At 41.2% G+C, this 18,162-nt stretch overlaps 1 protein-coding gene across 1 annotated transcript in view; it reads left to right on the forward strand.

Moving 5' to 3' along the window:
- The window catches only part of MIER3 (MIER family member 3), a 131,290-nt gene that overhangs the window by 16,170 nt on the left and 96,958 nt on the right, over positions 1-18,162 (forward strand). Inside the window, 1 exon segment of the mRNA XM_029576834.1 lies at positions 9,547-9,692. Within this exon segment, the coding sequence (XP_029432694.1) occupies positions 9,547-9,692 (146 nt within the window).

Consider the following 18,162-nt stretch of genomic DNA (forward strand, 5'->3'; position numbering starts at 1 on the left):
AGGGCCTTGGAGCAAAAGAAACATGTCCTTCTGCTCACATCACATCATCTGACTCTCTGCTTATCAATTTAATATGGTTCAGTACTTAACATGACTGTATCCAAAATCTGAAGCTATTTTTTCTGGCTTATGAGAATGGAATTGTTGCTGGATACAGAATAGTGTATATGAATGCCATCTTTGATCTGTCTGAGGCATTCGGTACCGCTTCATGCTTCTCCTCTAACTCTACTACGGCTTGCTTTTTGGCTTGGTTGAGAGCCAGTATCCTATAGGAGAATGTCCACAAAAAATTGCCAGATGTTTTCTGCCTCTGTAGTGATCTGTTAGGAGTGAAGCAGAGAGAAACAGTAGCTCAGAGTAAAGAACAAAGTTTGGTGGGGCAGTCCTTCTCCCCGGGCCCAGAACAGCAGTCTTCTGCAAGGCAAACATTCTATGCTTTCAAAAGACCTTATATCCAAAGAGACCCCTTTTGGCAATTCCAGCGCTACCAGATGCTGTTCCCTACTTCTGCCACAGCATCTTCTGCCTCGCTCTCGCCAATATGAACGACGTCAACCTAAAGCAGCGCAACAGGCCCAGACCAAACCTGGGACAAGGTTTTTTTTATTGCTCTTCAGACCCAGCAACCATCCATTTGGTAGGGGGAGAATCTACCACTACCTAAAAGAATGGTGCAAGAGAACCACAGACTGCTGGGTTCTCAATATTGTGGAGTCTGGATACCGCTTGCATTTCTCCCAGCTTCTTACATTTCCTCACCATTCAGCTTTCAATCCAGATCTCTCTTACTCAACACAATTCCTCTTGGATGTGGAATTGCTTTTCAAACAGCAAGCAATAGAACCAGTTCCTCCTCATTTACATGGCCAGGGGTTCTGCTATTTCTTCATCCCCAAGAAATCTGGGGAACTGAGACCATTTCTGGATTTAAGAAGCCTGAATAAGCATATGTTCTGGGGAAAATTCAAAATTGAATTCTCTCCACACAATCCTCCCCTTCATCTACAAAAAGGAGGGAATATGCAATCTGGATCTAAAAGATGCCTATGCTCGCATCCCCATCCACTCTCCCTTTGGCAATATCTGCATTTTATGGTGGATTGTTCTCATCAATACAAAGTGCTGTACTTTGTCTTCTCAGTTGCTTAGAGAGTCTTCATCAAATGCCTAGATGTAGAAGTAGTACATCTGTGTGTCAGGGCATCCAGATCTTTCCTTACCTGGACAACTGTCTTGAAATAAGGAAGTCACTGGGCTTGAAATAAGGGCTTCCTTATGAATTTTGAGAAATTGACCCCGATTCCATTCCAGAAAATTAAATTCATTGGAGAGTGGATAGATTCTTTGCAGAAGAGGGTTTTCCTTTCTTCAAATCAAGCTCAAACTCTCTGTAGGCATTGGTTTGTAGACTGAGTTCAGATCAGTCCTCTGCTAGCAAAGTACTGGTTGTTCTTTGTCACATGGCAGCAGCAGTCGACAGACTCGCTGACCACTTGCACAGCCTATTCAGCCCCTAACAACCAAAGCAGAGATTTCAATAGAAAGGAAGCAGGAATTGGTGGCTGGACCCCTTCATTGTATAGGAAGTCTCAACATTGCGACTTGTCAAGTAACCTTAGTAACGGATACCTACACACAAAGTTGGTGGGGAGGCCCACAAAGGCCTATCTCAAACTCAAGGGACATGGTCATTCCTGGAGAAACAGTTTCAAATCATTCTCGAGTTGAGTGATAAAAGTACACTCCAACCACTTTCACTCATCTCCTTCAAAGAAAAAACATTCTCGTCCAAATAGACAGTCAAGTCACCATGTTCTACCTGAACAAATAAGGAGGCACAGGATCTTGGACTCTGTGCCAAGAAGCAACTAAAATATGGGAATGGGCATATAGATATCATGCTGTACTGCAAGTGGCCTACCTTTCTATAATCTCCAACATGTTGGCAGATCATCTCAGCAGAATCTTTGGTGCACATGAATGGTTCCTTCAGCAAGTCACAGCCAACACAACATTCAGTCTCTAGGGATTTCCAACAGCTGTCCTGTTTGCATCCAAACAAAACAGAAAACTAGAAACTGTTTGGGTTTTTTTTGTTTTGTTTCTTTCCCGCAAACTCTGATCTGCTTAGGTTACTTTTCTGCTAATTTGGAATGCAGATCTTGTTTACTCTCTTCCACTGATTGGAAAACCCAGAATGATGCAAAAATTACTGAAGGATCAGCCTATCTGATCCACTTAGCTCCAGTGTAGCCCTGGTGAGTCTGTTTCATCTGAATCTTCCCTCCCTCAGATTGACAGTTTGGATGTTGAACACTCAGTGATAAGACTTGCATGTGAACCAAAAGTTAATCAATTATCTGCTCTTGCTTTCTGAAATAGGCTTACCCTTGGTTTCATCATCTTACTGATGAGGAGGCAAGGCTTATCTTCATTCATCCATTGGGGTTAATTCATGAAAGACTTGTGGCATATTAAACCATCATTTGGTAAAACCTCCCGTTTCGTGAGATCTAAATGTGATCCTGGCACAATTGATGATGCCACCTTTAAAACCGTTGGAGATGGTCTCACTCAAGTTTCTAACATGGAAAAAAATATTCCTGGTCACAGTAACCTCATTCAGAAAAGAGTGAATGTCAGGCTTTAGTTCATTATCCAGCTTATGCAATTTTTTCCACAACAGGATGGGCCTCGATGTCCACCTGAAATTTTTGCCAGCTGTATTGGCCTTTTTTTTGAGTTGAGCTTTTTGATGTGTTCACATATATGGTTGCACCCCCCTCCCCACATTTGAGACAGCACTACAGCAAAGCATGGCTCTTGTCAGGATTTGGGGTTTTCTTATCCATCTATGTAATTTGGCAATCTCTCTTCCATCAAGACTTATGCTCCATCTAACACTTTTGTGTATTTTTGAATAAATAACCTCTGAAATTGGATATTCACCAGTGGACATTCTTTTGTTTACTGTTACCCCCTCCTGACTTTCTTTTACATATGTGTTTGGGTGTATGCTCTTACTCTTTGCTGCTGCCATATTAAGCCATTATGCTACCTGCATTCTTCCAGAAACCTTGCATACATGAAGGTGAGAGAGCCCTTCATACCTTGGACTGCAAACAGGCTATGGCTTACTACAAGCAAAGAACTTGGCCTCATCACCAGACATCTTAACTATTCGTCTCATATGATCTCAATAGATTGGGGAATAGCCTTGGCCAAATGTATATTGTCTTAACTGGTTAGCAGACTGCATTGCACCCTCCATAGATAAGCAGGCCTTCAAATTATGGATGCTATCAAGACTTATCAGGTTAGAGCTATGGCTGACTTAGTGGCTCATCTGCAAGCCTTACTTCTCAAAGACATCTGCAAAGCTGTAATGTAGACGACAGTATGTATCTTTTTATGTTCTTTTTCTATCTGGACAGTCTGTCAGTGACAGTAAATTCGGACAAGCAATTTTGCATAGTCTGTTCACCCAGTAGTCTACTCTCCATGGTGAGGTCTGAGTTGCTTATTCAGTAAGTGATCCACTGCAACATCTTACATGTTATGGCTTATTCAACCTACTTATTGACAGAAAAAGCAAATTTGGATGAATTGGCTATACTAAATATTTGCCTGCCTCCCTGGAAAGTAGACTATCCAGCTAGATTTAACTCTGAAATCGACTGAGGGAGCTCATGAGGCGAATCCGAAGTGGGAGTTCCTGCACATCCTCAATAGAGCAAGTGTTCTCCTAGCTATCAGAGAGAAGTCTATTTTGTGCCGTTGAATGAAATCACCCATGTGTTACGGCTGATTCATCCTGCTATCTATGAAAAACACAATTTACAGTAGCAAACTAGTTTCTTTGTTGTGCCACTACATTGAATATTAGCTTTTAAATAAATGGAACTATGGTCATCCCACAGCTTCTTATGTCCTTTTCTTTGGCCCATCACCCTCTCGTGGATATTGAGCAGAATTATTTGTGTAAGAGAGAAGCTTTCTTTTGCTCATCTTTCCACTTCAATTCTTACTGTCTTTGGTCATCCTCATTTTCACTTACATTTCTAACTAGTTTTATCACTTGCTTTTACTGATTGGGCAAGATGTTCCTCTGTTGGATCTGGATTTAAATTTACTTGCCATTTCAAATCCATGCTCAAGGTGTTACAGTTCATGTACGGTAGGCAGGCCCCTGCCCCAGAAGGAATTTGAGGAAGTAGAGAGTTAAGTGAATTGCCCAAGTCACAAGGAGTATCAGTAGGAGAAATGGACCCTGGCTTCCCCTTTCTTAGCCTGCTGCTCCAACCACTAGGACTTTTGAACTTTTGTCTTTTTAATTGTCCTTCCTGTCTTCTTTGGTTTCTCCTGGTAATTTTGCCTATCGTTCTTAGTCTTTCCTGAATGCAAATCTTCTTTATCTTAATTTTTCTCCTACTTTATTGAACCAGAGTGATCTCTTCATTCTGTCCCCTTTCTTACAAGCCTGAGAAATGTACTTTTTTTTTTTTTTTTTTTTTAATGCTCCATTTCATGTTGTCCATAGTTCCTCTGAATCTTTTAGATCTCATGTTTTTAAATTAGCCTGTCTAGTATAGTTGGCTCTGCTCCAGTATTTATGGTTATGGTCGCTGTTCCTTTAAGCTGTGCACATACACAGGTTGTGAACCCTACGCACATAGGAAATCCCAATAGTTGCATTATACTGGCTTACAGTGCACAAATTTGATCTTGGCTTGTAAACAGTTGCACAAAAAAGAAAATGTTTGTGCAACAGTCTTTTTTAAAAATTTGAGGGAATATTGGTTATGGTAATCACTAGACCCTCAGATTATCCCCGTCCTAACCTCTGAGATAATGTCTCCATTTGTCATTTCCTGGCCCAGATTCACCTCACTTCAAGTGAGCTCCTCAACAAGTTAATTGAGTGACTTCTTGCAAATATTCCAGTATCTCCTCTAGCCTCTTACATCTAGTTATCTTGCAACTGACACTCTGGTAGATTTAGGTCCCCCATTAATAGCACCTTATATTTGCATTTTAGAGGGGGCCCGGCCACACGTGTAACTCCAGTCAGGTGCAGAAATGCCGGGCCAAAGAAAAGGGGCAGTCCAGGAGGTGGAGCAGAGCTGGGGTGGCTGGTACAGTGGCCATTTGCCGCTGTACCAGGGAAGGGAGTTCAGGTGCGCTCAAGTTGCTACTGCTCCGTTGGAGTAGTAAGTAACAAAATAAGGCCAAAAAAAGGTAAGGGAAAGGGTTTAAGGGGAGGAGAGGGGAATGGAGGTTAAGGTAGGGGGTAAGGAAGTTCCCTGGGGAAGGCTGCAAATGTCGCTGCGTGAAAGTTGCAGAAAACTACCCCCACCTTGCGCATGCGTGCGGATTACAAAATCCGGCACGCATGTGTGCGCAGCCTGCCAATTTTATAACATGCGTGTGCACACCTATTAAAACCTACCCCCATAGTGCATCTACTTTTGACTGAACTGTGAAGACTTGTGGACTTTGAACCTAAGTGGGGAGTTTGAAACTTGCTCCCTCCCCCCCTTATTTTTAAACTTTATATTTATTAAATTTGAAACAAAATACAAAGTACATAAACTTTGCAAAAGAAACAGTCATATAAAAAAAAATTAAAATAAAAAAATAAACCAAAATACAGTCCCATTACATTAGAGAAACTGAATAGGAGGTAAAAAGAAAATAAAAACAGAAATGGCAATAGCATGAAAATTCCTGAATGGCCAGATTGATCTTGCTGAGCCTTTACACATACACTAGATGGTAAAAAAATAAAATATCTATATACCCTATTAAAAGGAGGAATTGTGTCCAGACATAGGTAAAACCTCTGTCAAATATTTCTTAGTTATCTGAGGTAATTTGCCTATCACTTTGGGAATATTCAAAAAGCATAGGTTTAAATGTCTCGATCAATTCTCCAGAAATTCCACCCTCCTTGAAAGAACACCTCACTCCTGAATCAATGTAACATTAACAGATTGAATAATTTTCACCATCACTCTCCAAAATGTGAATTCTCTGAGAACTAGCCTGTAGCTATCCCTCAAGCTTTGGAACCAAAGGTTCAATTTTCTCCGGTATAAAGAAACACATACATTCAGATAAAGCTAAGTGTTCACCTCACAACACCATCTTAGCTTCTTCCCTTCAGACTTGCTCACTTATTCAAAGAAAAAAAAGCAAGGAGCAATAGGCGGGCAAACCTTTATGTACAAGCTCATATGAGATTTTGCATTAAAATACATAATGAATGTTGAGGGGCAAACTACAAAAATAAGACCCAGTCACTATGATTGCAAGTTCAATCGCAGCTGGTCCAAAACTTAAGTGTGTTTTGTAATGGAGCAGCTGCCACATGACTGGTGACATCATCCCACTGCTTATATACTGATAAGCTATAAAGACAGTTCCTTCACGGAGAACTCTGATGTAGCGGGAACAGTTTATCATCCACCCAACCGGTTATAAAATTTATATATTTTAGTTTTGTAGATAAGACAAACATAAAAAATCCAAATAACTGTGCCTCCCACCCAAAATAAAACCTGTATGATCCGTAAACATCTCTAAATTAGTGAAGCATAGCAAATGATGTACTGAGCCTTACAATTATATAACAACTTAGGTTTCTCTAATGATAGAAAAAAATGGTCACTTTTAAATACCTTTCTGATTTTTCACTTTTTTATAGGAGTATTTTGCTATCTAATAAGAAGGGCATGCCCAAATTGGCTTACTTTATTTTTACCTGCTACTCTCCTCGGGTAGTTTAAATCCTGTTGCTGCTTAGGGTCTCCTCTGTTCAGTTCAAATGAGCTTTACTCTATAGCTAACTGAAAACGCTGGTGGTAACAGTGCTCAGAGTAACCAGTGCCATGGGAAACCTCCAGGTGAAATGAAAAGGGAGCAGATGAGATGGGCAGGCAGGTATATGCAGCCCAATAAATAGCAAAAGTATAAAAATAGGATGCTTTTAAAATCACCTGTATCTTGTGACATAGCAAAATCAAGTTAAAAGTAACTAAGGGGCTGATTTTATTAAAGGGTACAACTGTGTTAACGTGCATTTATTTATTTTTATTTATTTAGCACTTTTATATACCGATTTTCCAGTAACAGAATTACTAATCAAGTCTGTTTACATTCTAAACATTAACAATGACAAGTTGATGTCTTGCAATAAACGGGTAGTTAGAACTTGGATACAGATAAATGGGGTTAACAACACAACGTAAAAGTTACGGAGCCTAATGTAGGCTGGAGAACAGATGTTAGGCATAAGGCTAGGTTTTTTATTTTAGACTGCATAAAGATAAATAACATGAGCGTTCTCTAGGGGGTTACCAATGAAGGGATCATTGGAAGGAATTCAACTAGCTGAAGTTATGAGAGTGCTTGGTTGAATAACCAAGTCTTGAGTCTTTTTTTAAATATAATGGGGCATTGCACTAATCTGAGGTCTGATGGGAGAGAGTTCCAGAGTTTGGGACCGGCCGTGGAGAAGGCTCTTTTACTTAATGCTGTCTTCATCGGTGGGATCTGAAGGTTGTTTCTATAAGCTTGTCTCACTGGTCTGGCGGAGGTGTGGGGTTTAGTAAGTAGGTCCCATTTGGTGAAATGTAAACTGTATGAAAATTGGCCATCAACTTATCATAGTGGAGAATTTTTAGTGCAGCTTAGCAAATGAGCCTCCAGGTTTACAATTGAGGAATCCATTTTTTTTTTTTTTTTTTTTACATTCAAGAATAAATTTGGGATTACCCTGAAAACCCCATCACTACTCCCTCTTACACTCCACTCATTCACACACTTGAAAATACCTTCCCCAGGCCTTTTTCAGATTGCTCTCCAAAAAAAATCATTATTTTTACAGTTGTTAATTTTGTAGTGAGATTCAACACATTAAAAATGTGGAAGGACAAAAATAGGAATGCTAACAACTGAAACAGTTTTCCTGTAGAATTTCAAACTGACTACTGCAAGTTGTCGGCCCCTATGGGGCCGATGTAATATCATGCGCACAAAAAACCGTGCATCCAGCCTGAGCGCACGTTTTTTGAACATGTGCACATCCTCTCTCTTGGGCACTCGATCTAATATTCTAATGAGCTGGCATGCTAAAATGGACACTTAATTGATAATTTCCATGTACATGCCATTGAGTACCCAGGAGAAGTGGCTGTGTGCAGGTAAGAAGAAAACATTCAATTTTCTGAGCATCCGTTTTCCTAACCCATGCACAGCGCTAGGTTAGGAAAATGGATGCTCATAAATAGAGCTTCCCTTTTCCTAACCTGATGAGTCAAGTTTGTTTTGTTTTTTTTTGTTGTTGCAGCTTTCTGTGGTTCCACCTTAATATCGCAGCAATGTTAAGTAGGAGGAACCACAAAAAATATTATATTATGCTCTTCTGAGCATGGTTTGGGATGCTTCAAAACTTAACACCAGCTCTGGGCTGGCGTTAACTTTTGAGTGTTAAAATGTATATGTCAGCCACACTTTTTTATTTTTTTTTAGATCAGGAATACTAGCTAATAGCCCCATCAACATGGCATTTGCATGTGATGAGCACTATTAGCTATGTGCCGGTATGGATACATGTTTTGGACACGCTAATCCCGATATTGCATTGAGCGTATGCCTAGTGCATCCAACCGCACATTTAGCAGCGCGCTGAGCTCCGCGCCCGATATTTCATCTGCCCCTATATGTTCTGTAAATGATAGGTTCTGACACATACTGATATCTGAGCATAGTGATGCAGGTTAGATGCAAACATGGAAATCATTGGAGTTATTTTTGTTTTGTTCATTAACATTCAAAAATGTAAAAAAATATCATATCTTGATAGACACTAGGATATCTGCATGTTTTTGTTGTTGACTGTTATATGTGATGTCTCCTATACAGTTGCATCTTAAGAGTATCAGTGTACACCTTCTTTTCCCTGTTTGCTTCATCACTGCATACCTAGTGAAACCAATAAGATTGCAGGATTTGCTTGTAAAGGAAAACTAGACATCTTGATGTTTTTGGCTTCTGTTTTTGCATGAGTTCCACTTAAGTGTTTCTTTATGCTTAAAAAGAAAACATATATATTTAGTTTCAAAAGTAGTTTTCTTCTTATGACTACAGGACATTTGAGGCTCCATGTCACTAAAATCAAGGAAAGGCATATTTCTAAAGTAAACTGGGAACAACTAATTCCAGATTTGTCTACTGTGCTGCTTTTTAGGTACACGAGAACTTTGTTTTGCTTTTAAAATACAATGAAGTTGCTTAAATATGTATTAGTACTTTTGTCTTTCATTCTTGTAACAAAGTAGTAAATAAACGAGGCCTGACATAGAAAGTGAGGGATGATAGCATAGGTTAATACAAAAATACTTTGGTTGCACATTGGGTCATCACTAAAGGCCTGACACTCAATTGCATATCTGCTAGATTCAAGGCTTGATTTGGTCCCTTTGTTAGGAAACTGTTTAGACATGCATATTGCTAAAGTGATGCAGGTTGTTTCTGTTATAGTTGGCTCTTTGTCCTCTGAGGATCATGATTTTGACCCTACAGCAGAAATGTTGGTACATGATTTTGATGACGAGAGAACACTAGAAGAGGAAGAAATGATGGAAGGGGAAAAAAACTTCAGCTCTGAAATTGAAGATTTAGAAAAGGTAAAACAATGTTGCTTCTTATATTTGTATATTTCTCTAAATGTGTTGAAATGCCTCTGTTTTAAAGAATCAAATCTTAGAAATTCTTTGTGGAGGGCTCAAATAGTCCATCATGATGATATGTTTTCTAGTAACTATTACAGATGAGGGTTACACATATGGCATTATTTACTAATTATGTAAGATGCAGAGCTTTATATGTTACCTAGACAGAAATTCTGTCCTTAGCATTTAGCCTACGCATTCATAAATCTCTCTGATATACATGATATACGCAGTGCTTGTCAAACACACAAAAAAGACAGCCTCTTCTCAGCAGAGCTTACAATCTAATAAGAAAAACATAGTCTCACCATTCTTACTGATGAGATTTTGTTGTAACCTCCTTTGTTGTTGCCATGTCATAAACTTCAAAATGCTATTATGCTATGTTTGCCTGTTCCTCTTGTCTCAAGTTTGCTGAATGCCCATGTCTTATATCTACCCAATAACTGGGCACTTTTATAGCTCCTTTTAAAGAAAGGAAAACAAACAAACAAATCCTGAAATGGCCTTTAAAAACAATGAAAAAGCCCCATATGTGTTACTTCCGCACTAGAGCAGAAGATAACCAAAAGAAAATATGATCCTTTCTAAGTTCTCTACAGCATGTAACAGTTCCAGATAAATTTTCCCCATCCACACTTGGTGAATTACCCCCTGTCCTGCCTCTTTGAGTTATATTGCAAGAAGACCGATTCTCTCGTTCCACCCTCGTCCTTTTCCCTTCAGGCTCCATTCTTCAGCAGACTCAGGCAGCCAAATGAAAAGGAAATTGACATTCGGAACTGTAAGCCCCCTCTCTGGCGGAGAGTACCTGCTACAGGGATGACAGCAGAGTCTCTCAGGGCTGTCTTTACTCTCTCAAATCTTTTTCACTTGCACACTTCAGCCCTGGGGGTTGGGGTTCCCCGGTGGGGAGGAGGCCTAAGCCTCCAGTGCCCTAGGTGCTATGATGGCGTAACTAAGCTGCACAGTCACTCTCACACGTAGCTCGGCACTCACAGTGAGGGGGTCTGATGATCTAAAAGGGCACACTTGAATCAAAGTCCAGGGTTGGTATTCAAATAATAAAAAAGTTTACTTAAGCTTGAAAATTAGGATTTATTTATTTATTTAAGATGGTTCAAAAAATCGGGACTGAAATAAAAATACAAATCAAGAAAACATTTCTTGTATTTGGAAATTTTATTGAGTTTATCTACGAGAAGAATACAAGGTCTGCATTGTACATAACCAACTGCATTGTAAAAATACAAGGGCAAAATCCCAATTCCACTCCTCTTCCCCCCCCCCCCCCCCCCCCAAGGAGTTTATAAAAAGATATCAAATAAAACTATGCAAGAGTAATATCTCGGTTAAGCCAATTAGTGAAAGACATGTCAAGATATCAAAAACTAAAATGTAACAGCAATACATGTCAATAAGCAAGAAATACTGATATGAAACACAAATCTACATAAATAAAGCAATAGAGATGAGAAGTAACAGCTCTGCCCACAGAAGAAGAAATAATTCCCCCAAAAACATTGGTTCAAAGAGGAAAAAAACAAACCAACCACGTGTAGGACTACATCATCGGCCCTCTTTGGCCAAAAATGCTATAAAAAGACCCCACGCTGCCCTAAAAGATGCCACCCGCCATGGTGAACTGCAGTTAAAAAAGCCAATCAGTGGTGAACTTATCAGCTTCACTATGACCTGTTGAACCTGTAGCCACCACCCTCCATGCTGCTATATAGACCTGAATACAAAAACTCTCTTGATGTTTTCTCAGATCAGGAACCGGTAAATTTAATAAGACAGCGGGCATCCGGAGTGATGTCCACCTCCAGCAGCTCTGCTATCCAGTCTGAATCCTGCTGCCAGAAGGGTGCAATTTTATCACACTGCCACCAAATATGGTAGAAGGTGCCCACAGACCCACACATCCTCCAGCAAGCAATTCGAAAGATGCAGATAGAACCAGTGGAGCTTAACAGGTGTAAAATACCAACAGTATACCATCTTATAACAATTCTCTTGCAATTGGGCTGAAATAGAACACTTAAGAGCCCCTGCATGAATAAGCTCCCAGTCTGCTTGGCTAAGAGGTCCCCCAGGATCCAAATCCTAATTCCTTGTATAAGGAAAAGGGACCGCTACTGGCCCATTGAGAAGCATATACAATTTAGACACTGTGCCCTTAAAACTGTCTGCTTGGTTGCAAAAATTCTCAAGCATAGACTTGCCCTCCTGTAAATGTTATGATCGTCGTAGAGAGCCTATATAGTGTTTAAACGGAGCATAAACCAAAAAATCCACTGAATCTAAGTGATAGGCCTGCACAATGCCCTCTTTTTAGAAAGAAAACCATTATGTCCTAGTAAATGCCCCACAGTACTTATCCCTGCTGCTGCCCATCGCAGAAATGAAGTAGGCTAAAGACCAGTTGGAAACTGCTTGTTATGGAAGAGGAAGGAGTAATGGAAATAGGACCAGGCGCCCACTAATTTGGACTTCCACTGCGCCCAAACATTCAGTTGTAACCAACGAAAAAGGTAGACATTGCAGAGGGCGCCTGGAAGACCGAGGCTGCCTTGGCAAGGCACCCAATGGCATTCCGCCAATGAAGGCTTGCTCAATAACTACCTATTGTTTCACTGATAAAAATCAATTAAAATTCTAAGCTGAGAGGCAGCATAATACCAGGATAGATTGGGCACTCCCAGACCTCCCCGTATTTTTGGTTGCTATAGGACCACACGAGCAGTCTGTGGGGGATGCCAAAGCCAAATAAAATTAAAGATTTTTTTCTGCCAGAGGCTCAGTAATGCTATTGGAATAAAGATAGGCAAAGTAGAAAACAAATACAACATATGAGGGAGGACTTTCATTTTCACTATAGCAATACAACTTAGCCAGGAAAAGCTACCCCGCTGCCAATTCTCCAAATCTCTGTGAATAGATTTTAATAGGGGAACAACGTTAAGCTTAAACAGATCTGTAATCTGCGCACACAGGTAGACCCCCAAGTATTTAAGTGATGTTTTAGCCCACTGGAACGGAAACTGCTGCTTTAGGGCATAAAACACTGATTACTGTAAGTTAACATTTAGAAGTTCAGATTTTTCAAGGTTTACCTTAAACCCAGAAACCTTGCTAAACCTGTCTAACTCAAATGCAACCCCCTGTAGAGAAGAACGAGGTTTGGTCAGGGTGAACATATCATCAGCGAATAATAATATCTTAAAATGAGAACCACCAACACTAATACCTCTTAATCAAGGGAGAAAATCGAACTCTGGAGGCAGAGAGTTCCAAAAATAAAGCAAAGAGCAAGGGGGATAAAGTTCAACCCTGCCTGGTACCCCTATCAATAGGAAAACTGTCCCCATATCAACCATTTATTTTTACCCTAGTGGTAGGGAGTTCATATAATTTTGCTATCTGTTGAAGAAAGAATGGTCCAAAGTTCATCCGCCACAGGGTCTGAAATAATGACCAGTGGACCATGTTGAATAATTTTTCTTCATCAATAGACAATAATACAGAGGGGATGCCTTCCTGTGTAACCCACCACATTAGATCTATGAGTTTGCAAACATGGTCCACTGCCATTTGCTGTGGGATAAAGCTGACCTGGTCGGAATGAACTAAGGTGGGGAAAAAATGATTTAAATGCAAAGCTAAAATCCTGGCTAATGTCTTCAAGTCCAAATTTATTAATGAAATGGGTCAGTATGACTCACAAAGAGAAGGGCCCCTCCCTGGCTTTGCTATAACTGAAATACTTGCTACATTAGAATGCTGTGGAAATGATCCCTCATCCCTTATAAAATTAAACATTTCCGTCAAGGGGGCAACTAATACATGTGAGAGGATACGGTAATAGCCACTAGAGAACCCATCTAACCCTGGCAATTTGCTGGACTTAAGCAATTTAATAACCTTAAGAACCTCCGGTTTAGAGAGAGGATGATCTAAATATTGCTGCTGTTCCGGTGTGAGGGCAAAGTTGTTTCCTGGAGATATTGGTCAATGTCCGCATTAATTTATAGAGGCATTTGTGCTATAAAGAGGCATAAAACTCAGTAAAACATCCCCTAGTCTCAGTGGGAGTGTTATGGATATCCCTATTCAAATCTTTAACCTTATTGATAGAGCCTTGTGCAACCTTTGCTTTAAGCTGTCTTGCTAAAAGGCGGCCAGCTTTATTTCCCCCTTCATATAATAGGTTTGTTTTACTTTATCCAGTTGGAGCACTAGTGTATCTTCATCTAACCTTTTGAAGTTCAGATTTAGCCCACAGTAACTTGCGATATACTAAAGGGGACAGATTATGCACATGTTGACAGGAAAGATTATCTATTTTGGCCATTAAAGATAAATGTTTCTGCTCATTTGCCCTTCTACAAGCAACAACCTTAGATATGAGGACTCCCTTCGCTACTGCTTTGGAACATTTCCAAATTACTCCTGTGGAAGTCGAGGAGTAATTATTCAACTGAAAATACTAATATAATTGATCTCCTAGGACTTTAATAAAAGTATCCTCATGGAGTAAGGTTTCATTTAGACGCCAATAATGTAACCCCCCCGATCTAAATCACAAAGTAGATCCAGCCACACAGGTACATGATCGGACCATGTAATGACACAGATATCCACGGTGGTCATCCGGGATTGTAGAATTTTGACTGACAGGAAATAATCATAAGAACATAAGAAATTGCCATGCTGGGTCAGACCAAGGGTCCATCAAGCCCAGCATCCTGTTTCCAACTGTTCTGTAACCGCTATCTGGTGGGAAGAGCAATCATATAGGAGTTAGCAATCTGTTCTTTTCGGAGTTAACAGTCTGCTTAGGAGATAGCAATCTGTAGTATTTAGGAGAGTTGTGGGTGGATCCTTGGACCAGTGGCAGATGATCATGCTCCCGGGGAAGACCCCGAGAGGGACCACCGGTCAGGCTCAGGGTATGGAGACACACACACTAGTTATTTTATTAGACAGTATACTGAACCACCAGAGGTGGCAGTAGTGAGCTGGAATGCCCAGCTGGGCTGTAGTCCCTCAGAAGCTGGAACAGCGATCCCTGGAGGCTGAGCTGTAGAGAATCTGAAATATAGTGAGTTGGCAGGGTAAGCAGAGTTCATGTACCAAACCTGATGGTAAGACTCACACAATGTCTCATAGAAGCCCAGGAGCTGGAATGATTAGGCCCTCGAGGAGCGAATACCTGGTTCCAAGGAAAGCTCTGAGAGAGCGATGGTAACTCACAGATATAGTAGGCAGTGCTGACTTCCAGGCAGAAGTGAATTCGAAGAAGTCCGGGAACAAGGTCCCTCGAGGAGCGGGTACCCCTGTTTAGTCCGAGGAGGCAGAGTAGCTTAGGTAACAAACCCCTTGCTAACTCCATGGGTTAGCAAATTCTAAGACCTTAAATATCTGTCGCGGGTGACGTCATCTTTGGGGGCCGCCCCCGAGGTTCGCGCCATCGCCGGTACTTCGGTCAGGGCTGTGCCGCGCGCCCCTAGGCCTCCAGGAAACATGGCGGTTAGCAGCGTAGAGCCGGTCCGGGGACGGCAGAGGACCTCGGCAGAGGAACGCCGCGGCAGCTAATCTTCCCGCGGACGAAGAGGGAGGCGCCAAAGAGGTAAGGAGGGCGGAGAGAGGGCGTCGGGAACCGACGGACACAACACCAACAGAGGCCAAACCTTGCCACAAGAACCTGGCAAGTACCCAAACACTAAAAAGATCCCATGCTACTGATGCCAGTAATAGCAGAGGTCATTCCCTGAGTCAACTTGATTAATAGCAATTAATGGACTTCTCCTCCAAGTACTTATCCAAACCTTTTAATTTTTTTAAAGACCTCTATCGTATCCCCCCTCAGCTGTCTCTTCTCCAAGCTGGTAGGTAGAATGTGGGGAAGAGTAAAAAGTATAAGCACAGGAATGCAGAAATCTTTGTCTCCATAAATCAGCAATGCTCCAGTCTGAAATAATAGAAGACAGCAGTTTCCTTGTATTGGGTGGGCTATTCCAATGAGACTGAGAGGTATCCAAAGAGAGCCGTAAAGAAAATTAAAATTCCCCGCCAGTTTAATGAAGCCCTCCCTGCATGAATCCAATAAATGCCTTATAGATCGAAAAAAAGATTCCTGATCCTGGTTAGGTGTGTCGATAGACACCAGGGTGAAGACATCTGATCCCAAACGAATTTTCAACAAGATATATCTACTATGAAGGTCTAGAAGTTGAAATAAAACATCATGAACCAAATGAGAAGAAATTAGAATGCCCACCTAGCAGCCAGGAATTTGTGAGTATTCTTTAATCATTAGCAAACGCTCATAGCATTTTCTTAAGCGTGTCTTCCGCAAAAAAGCAATAGCTGTTTTATGGGAGGCCAATTCTTGAGAAAGCTGATGACGTTTCTTGTGGGAGTTAAGCCCTTTAAGCGATAGAAGCCCAACAGCCATGTCTAACAATAGGACCACAAGATCTTAAGGAACATAAATCCAGCATTCTTGCATAAGAAAAAACGCTGGGATGCTTCCCCAAGAATAAAAAAAAAAAGTATAGAAGAGAGACAAAGCACATGCAATACTCCGATGACCCCCCCCCCTTTACCAACCACTGATCCGCCCTTTCCACTTGGCGAATCCTCCCACCCAATAGGGGCTAGTTCGCATATCAAGATAAAACGCCCATCCCAATCCCCCTAACTACTAATGCAATAAAAATGAACTAAAACTGACCACCACCCCACAATATAGTGCCACAATGATATAAACATGTTACTACCCACTCGCAGAAATTTAGAGCAGAAAGCAATATATTAAATATCTCCCATTCAGATAGAATAAATGCTAAAACTAAATCAGTAGAAGCGTCCTCATCCTTGATTGGGGATCACAGAACTTCGAATGGCATCGCAGTTCTTTTCCTCCTTGCCCCGCTTGGTGCCATCTTGGAAAGGAGTCAGTTGTCATCACGTCTGAGCTGGTAGACGAGGCAGAGAAAGTGATAGGCAGGCCAGCCTGTTTGAAGATGTTCTCTGCTTCAGCCAGAGATCTAATTCGGTAGGAGGTCCCCTTATGCATAAACAAGAGAGTGAATGGGAAAGCCCATCTGTATCATATGTCTTCCTTGTGAAGTTTGCCGGTAACCTCCCGCAGTTCATACAGATGACAAAAAGTGACCGGAGCCAAGTCGTTTGTATATGGCAAATTTATGCCCCTCCCATCTCCAATCGGTTCTTTTCTGTGCCGCGTCCACAATGCTGGATTTCTGAGCAAAGCTGTGCAGGCAAATAACAATGTGTCTTGGCTGGTTGTCGCTTTTGGGCATTAAAGCCCTGTGCGCCCACTGTTTTAATAGCCGGATCAGAGCCAGTAGCCCCTTCTGGCATGCCGTCTCTACCAGTAAGCATATTGGCACAGATAGCTGCCGCCGTCATTTTACAGTCATTAAACTCCTCTAGTTCCAGAATCCCCTGAGTGATTTTCCACTTTATCTGTTAAGAGAGCATTCAAGAAGGACCGACTTGTATTGCGCAGTCAATTGTTGAGCACCATGCTATGTTGCTTGACCTGGGAATCCAGCTCATCAACTCTGTATACCATCGATGCTAGATCCTTCTTGTCTTTTGTAATAGAAGCCAGTAAGTCTGACTTGTTCTGCTGCATGTCAGCCTGAAGTTCAAGGAACCACTTATGCAATTCCGACCATGACGGGAAATCAACTGGGTCCATACCAGGCTGAATAGTGACAGGGGAAGCCTCTGAATCCTTTCCTCCAGGTTCTTCCCTAGGTATCATGGCCTGCTTGGTGCCATCACTGTGCAAATCCAAAGCATGTTTGCGAAAGGAAAATTGTTTCAAGTCTGTTTTCCTTCTAGCTGCTATCGCAGGAGGTGTAGTCCAGTAAGCAAGTAGTGGCACCAAGAAACATGCAAAAAAACAGGTAGAAAACATAGCAAAGTGGTAGAGAGCTCACAGATTAATCATCCATCTTGAAATGTGGCATTAGAGCACCCCCAAAAACATAGATTTCTCTGTTCATAGTGCCACTCTTGATGACCCTCCTGCTCTTTAATGTGTCTTTAATGCCTTCCCCAATAAGAGTAGATAAATTCTCCTCTAACTCCAGCATATACTAGGGATAATAGGAAACTTTCCCCAGCTCCAAAAATAGATTTAATCTCCAAAAACACTTCTCACAATGCTCAAACACCCCAGTCTATCTTCTGCCTTGCTGTTAACTGGGCACAAGATGCAAAAACAGAGATACAGCCCTTTCCTCCAGGGTGCCATACCTTTCAGTCAGTAGGTGATCCAAAATATCAAAATCTTCTTTCAAAATCCTCTCTTAGTCTCAAAAAACCCTTCTTCAGGTAACTAGGCCTTGAGGTCCTACCCAAGTCTTTTCCTACAAATTATATC

Source organism: Rhinatrema bivittatum, chromosome 1 (genome assembly GCF_901001135.1).
Source record: "Rhinatrema bivittatum chromosome 1, aRhiBiv1.1, whole genome shotgun sequence".
Lineage (NCBI taxonomy): Eukaryota > Metazoa > Chordata > Amphibia > Gymnophiona > Rhinatrematidae > Rhinatrema > Rhinatrema bivittatum.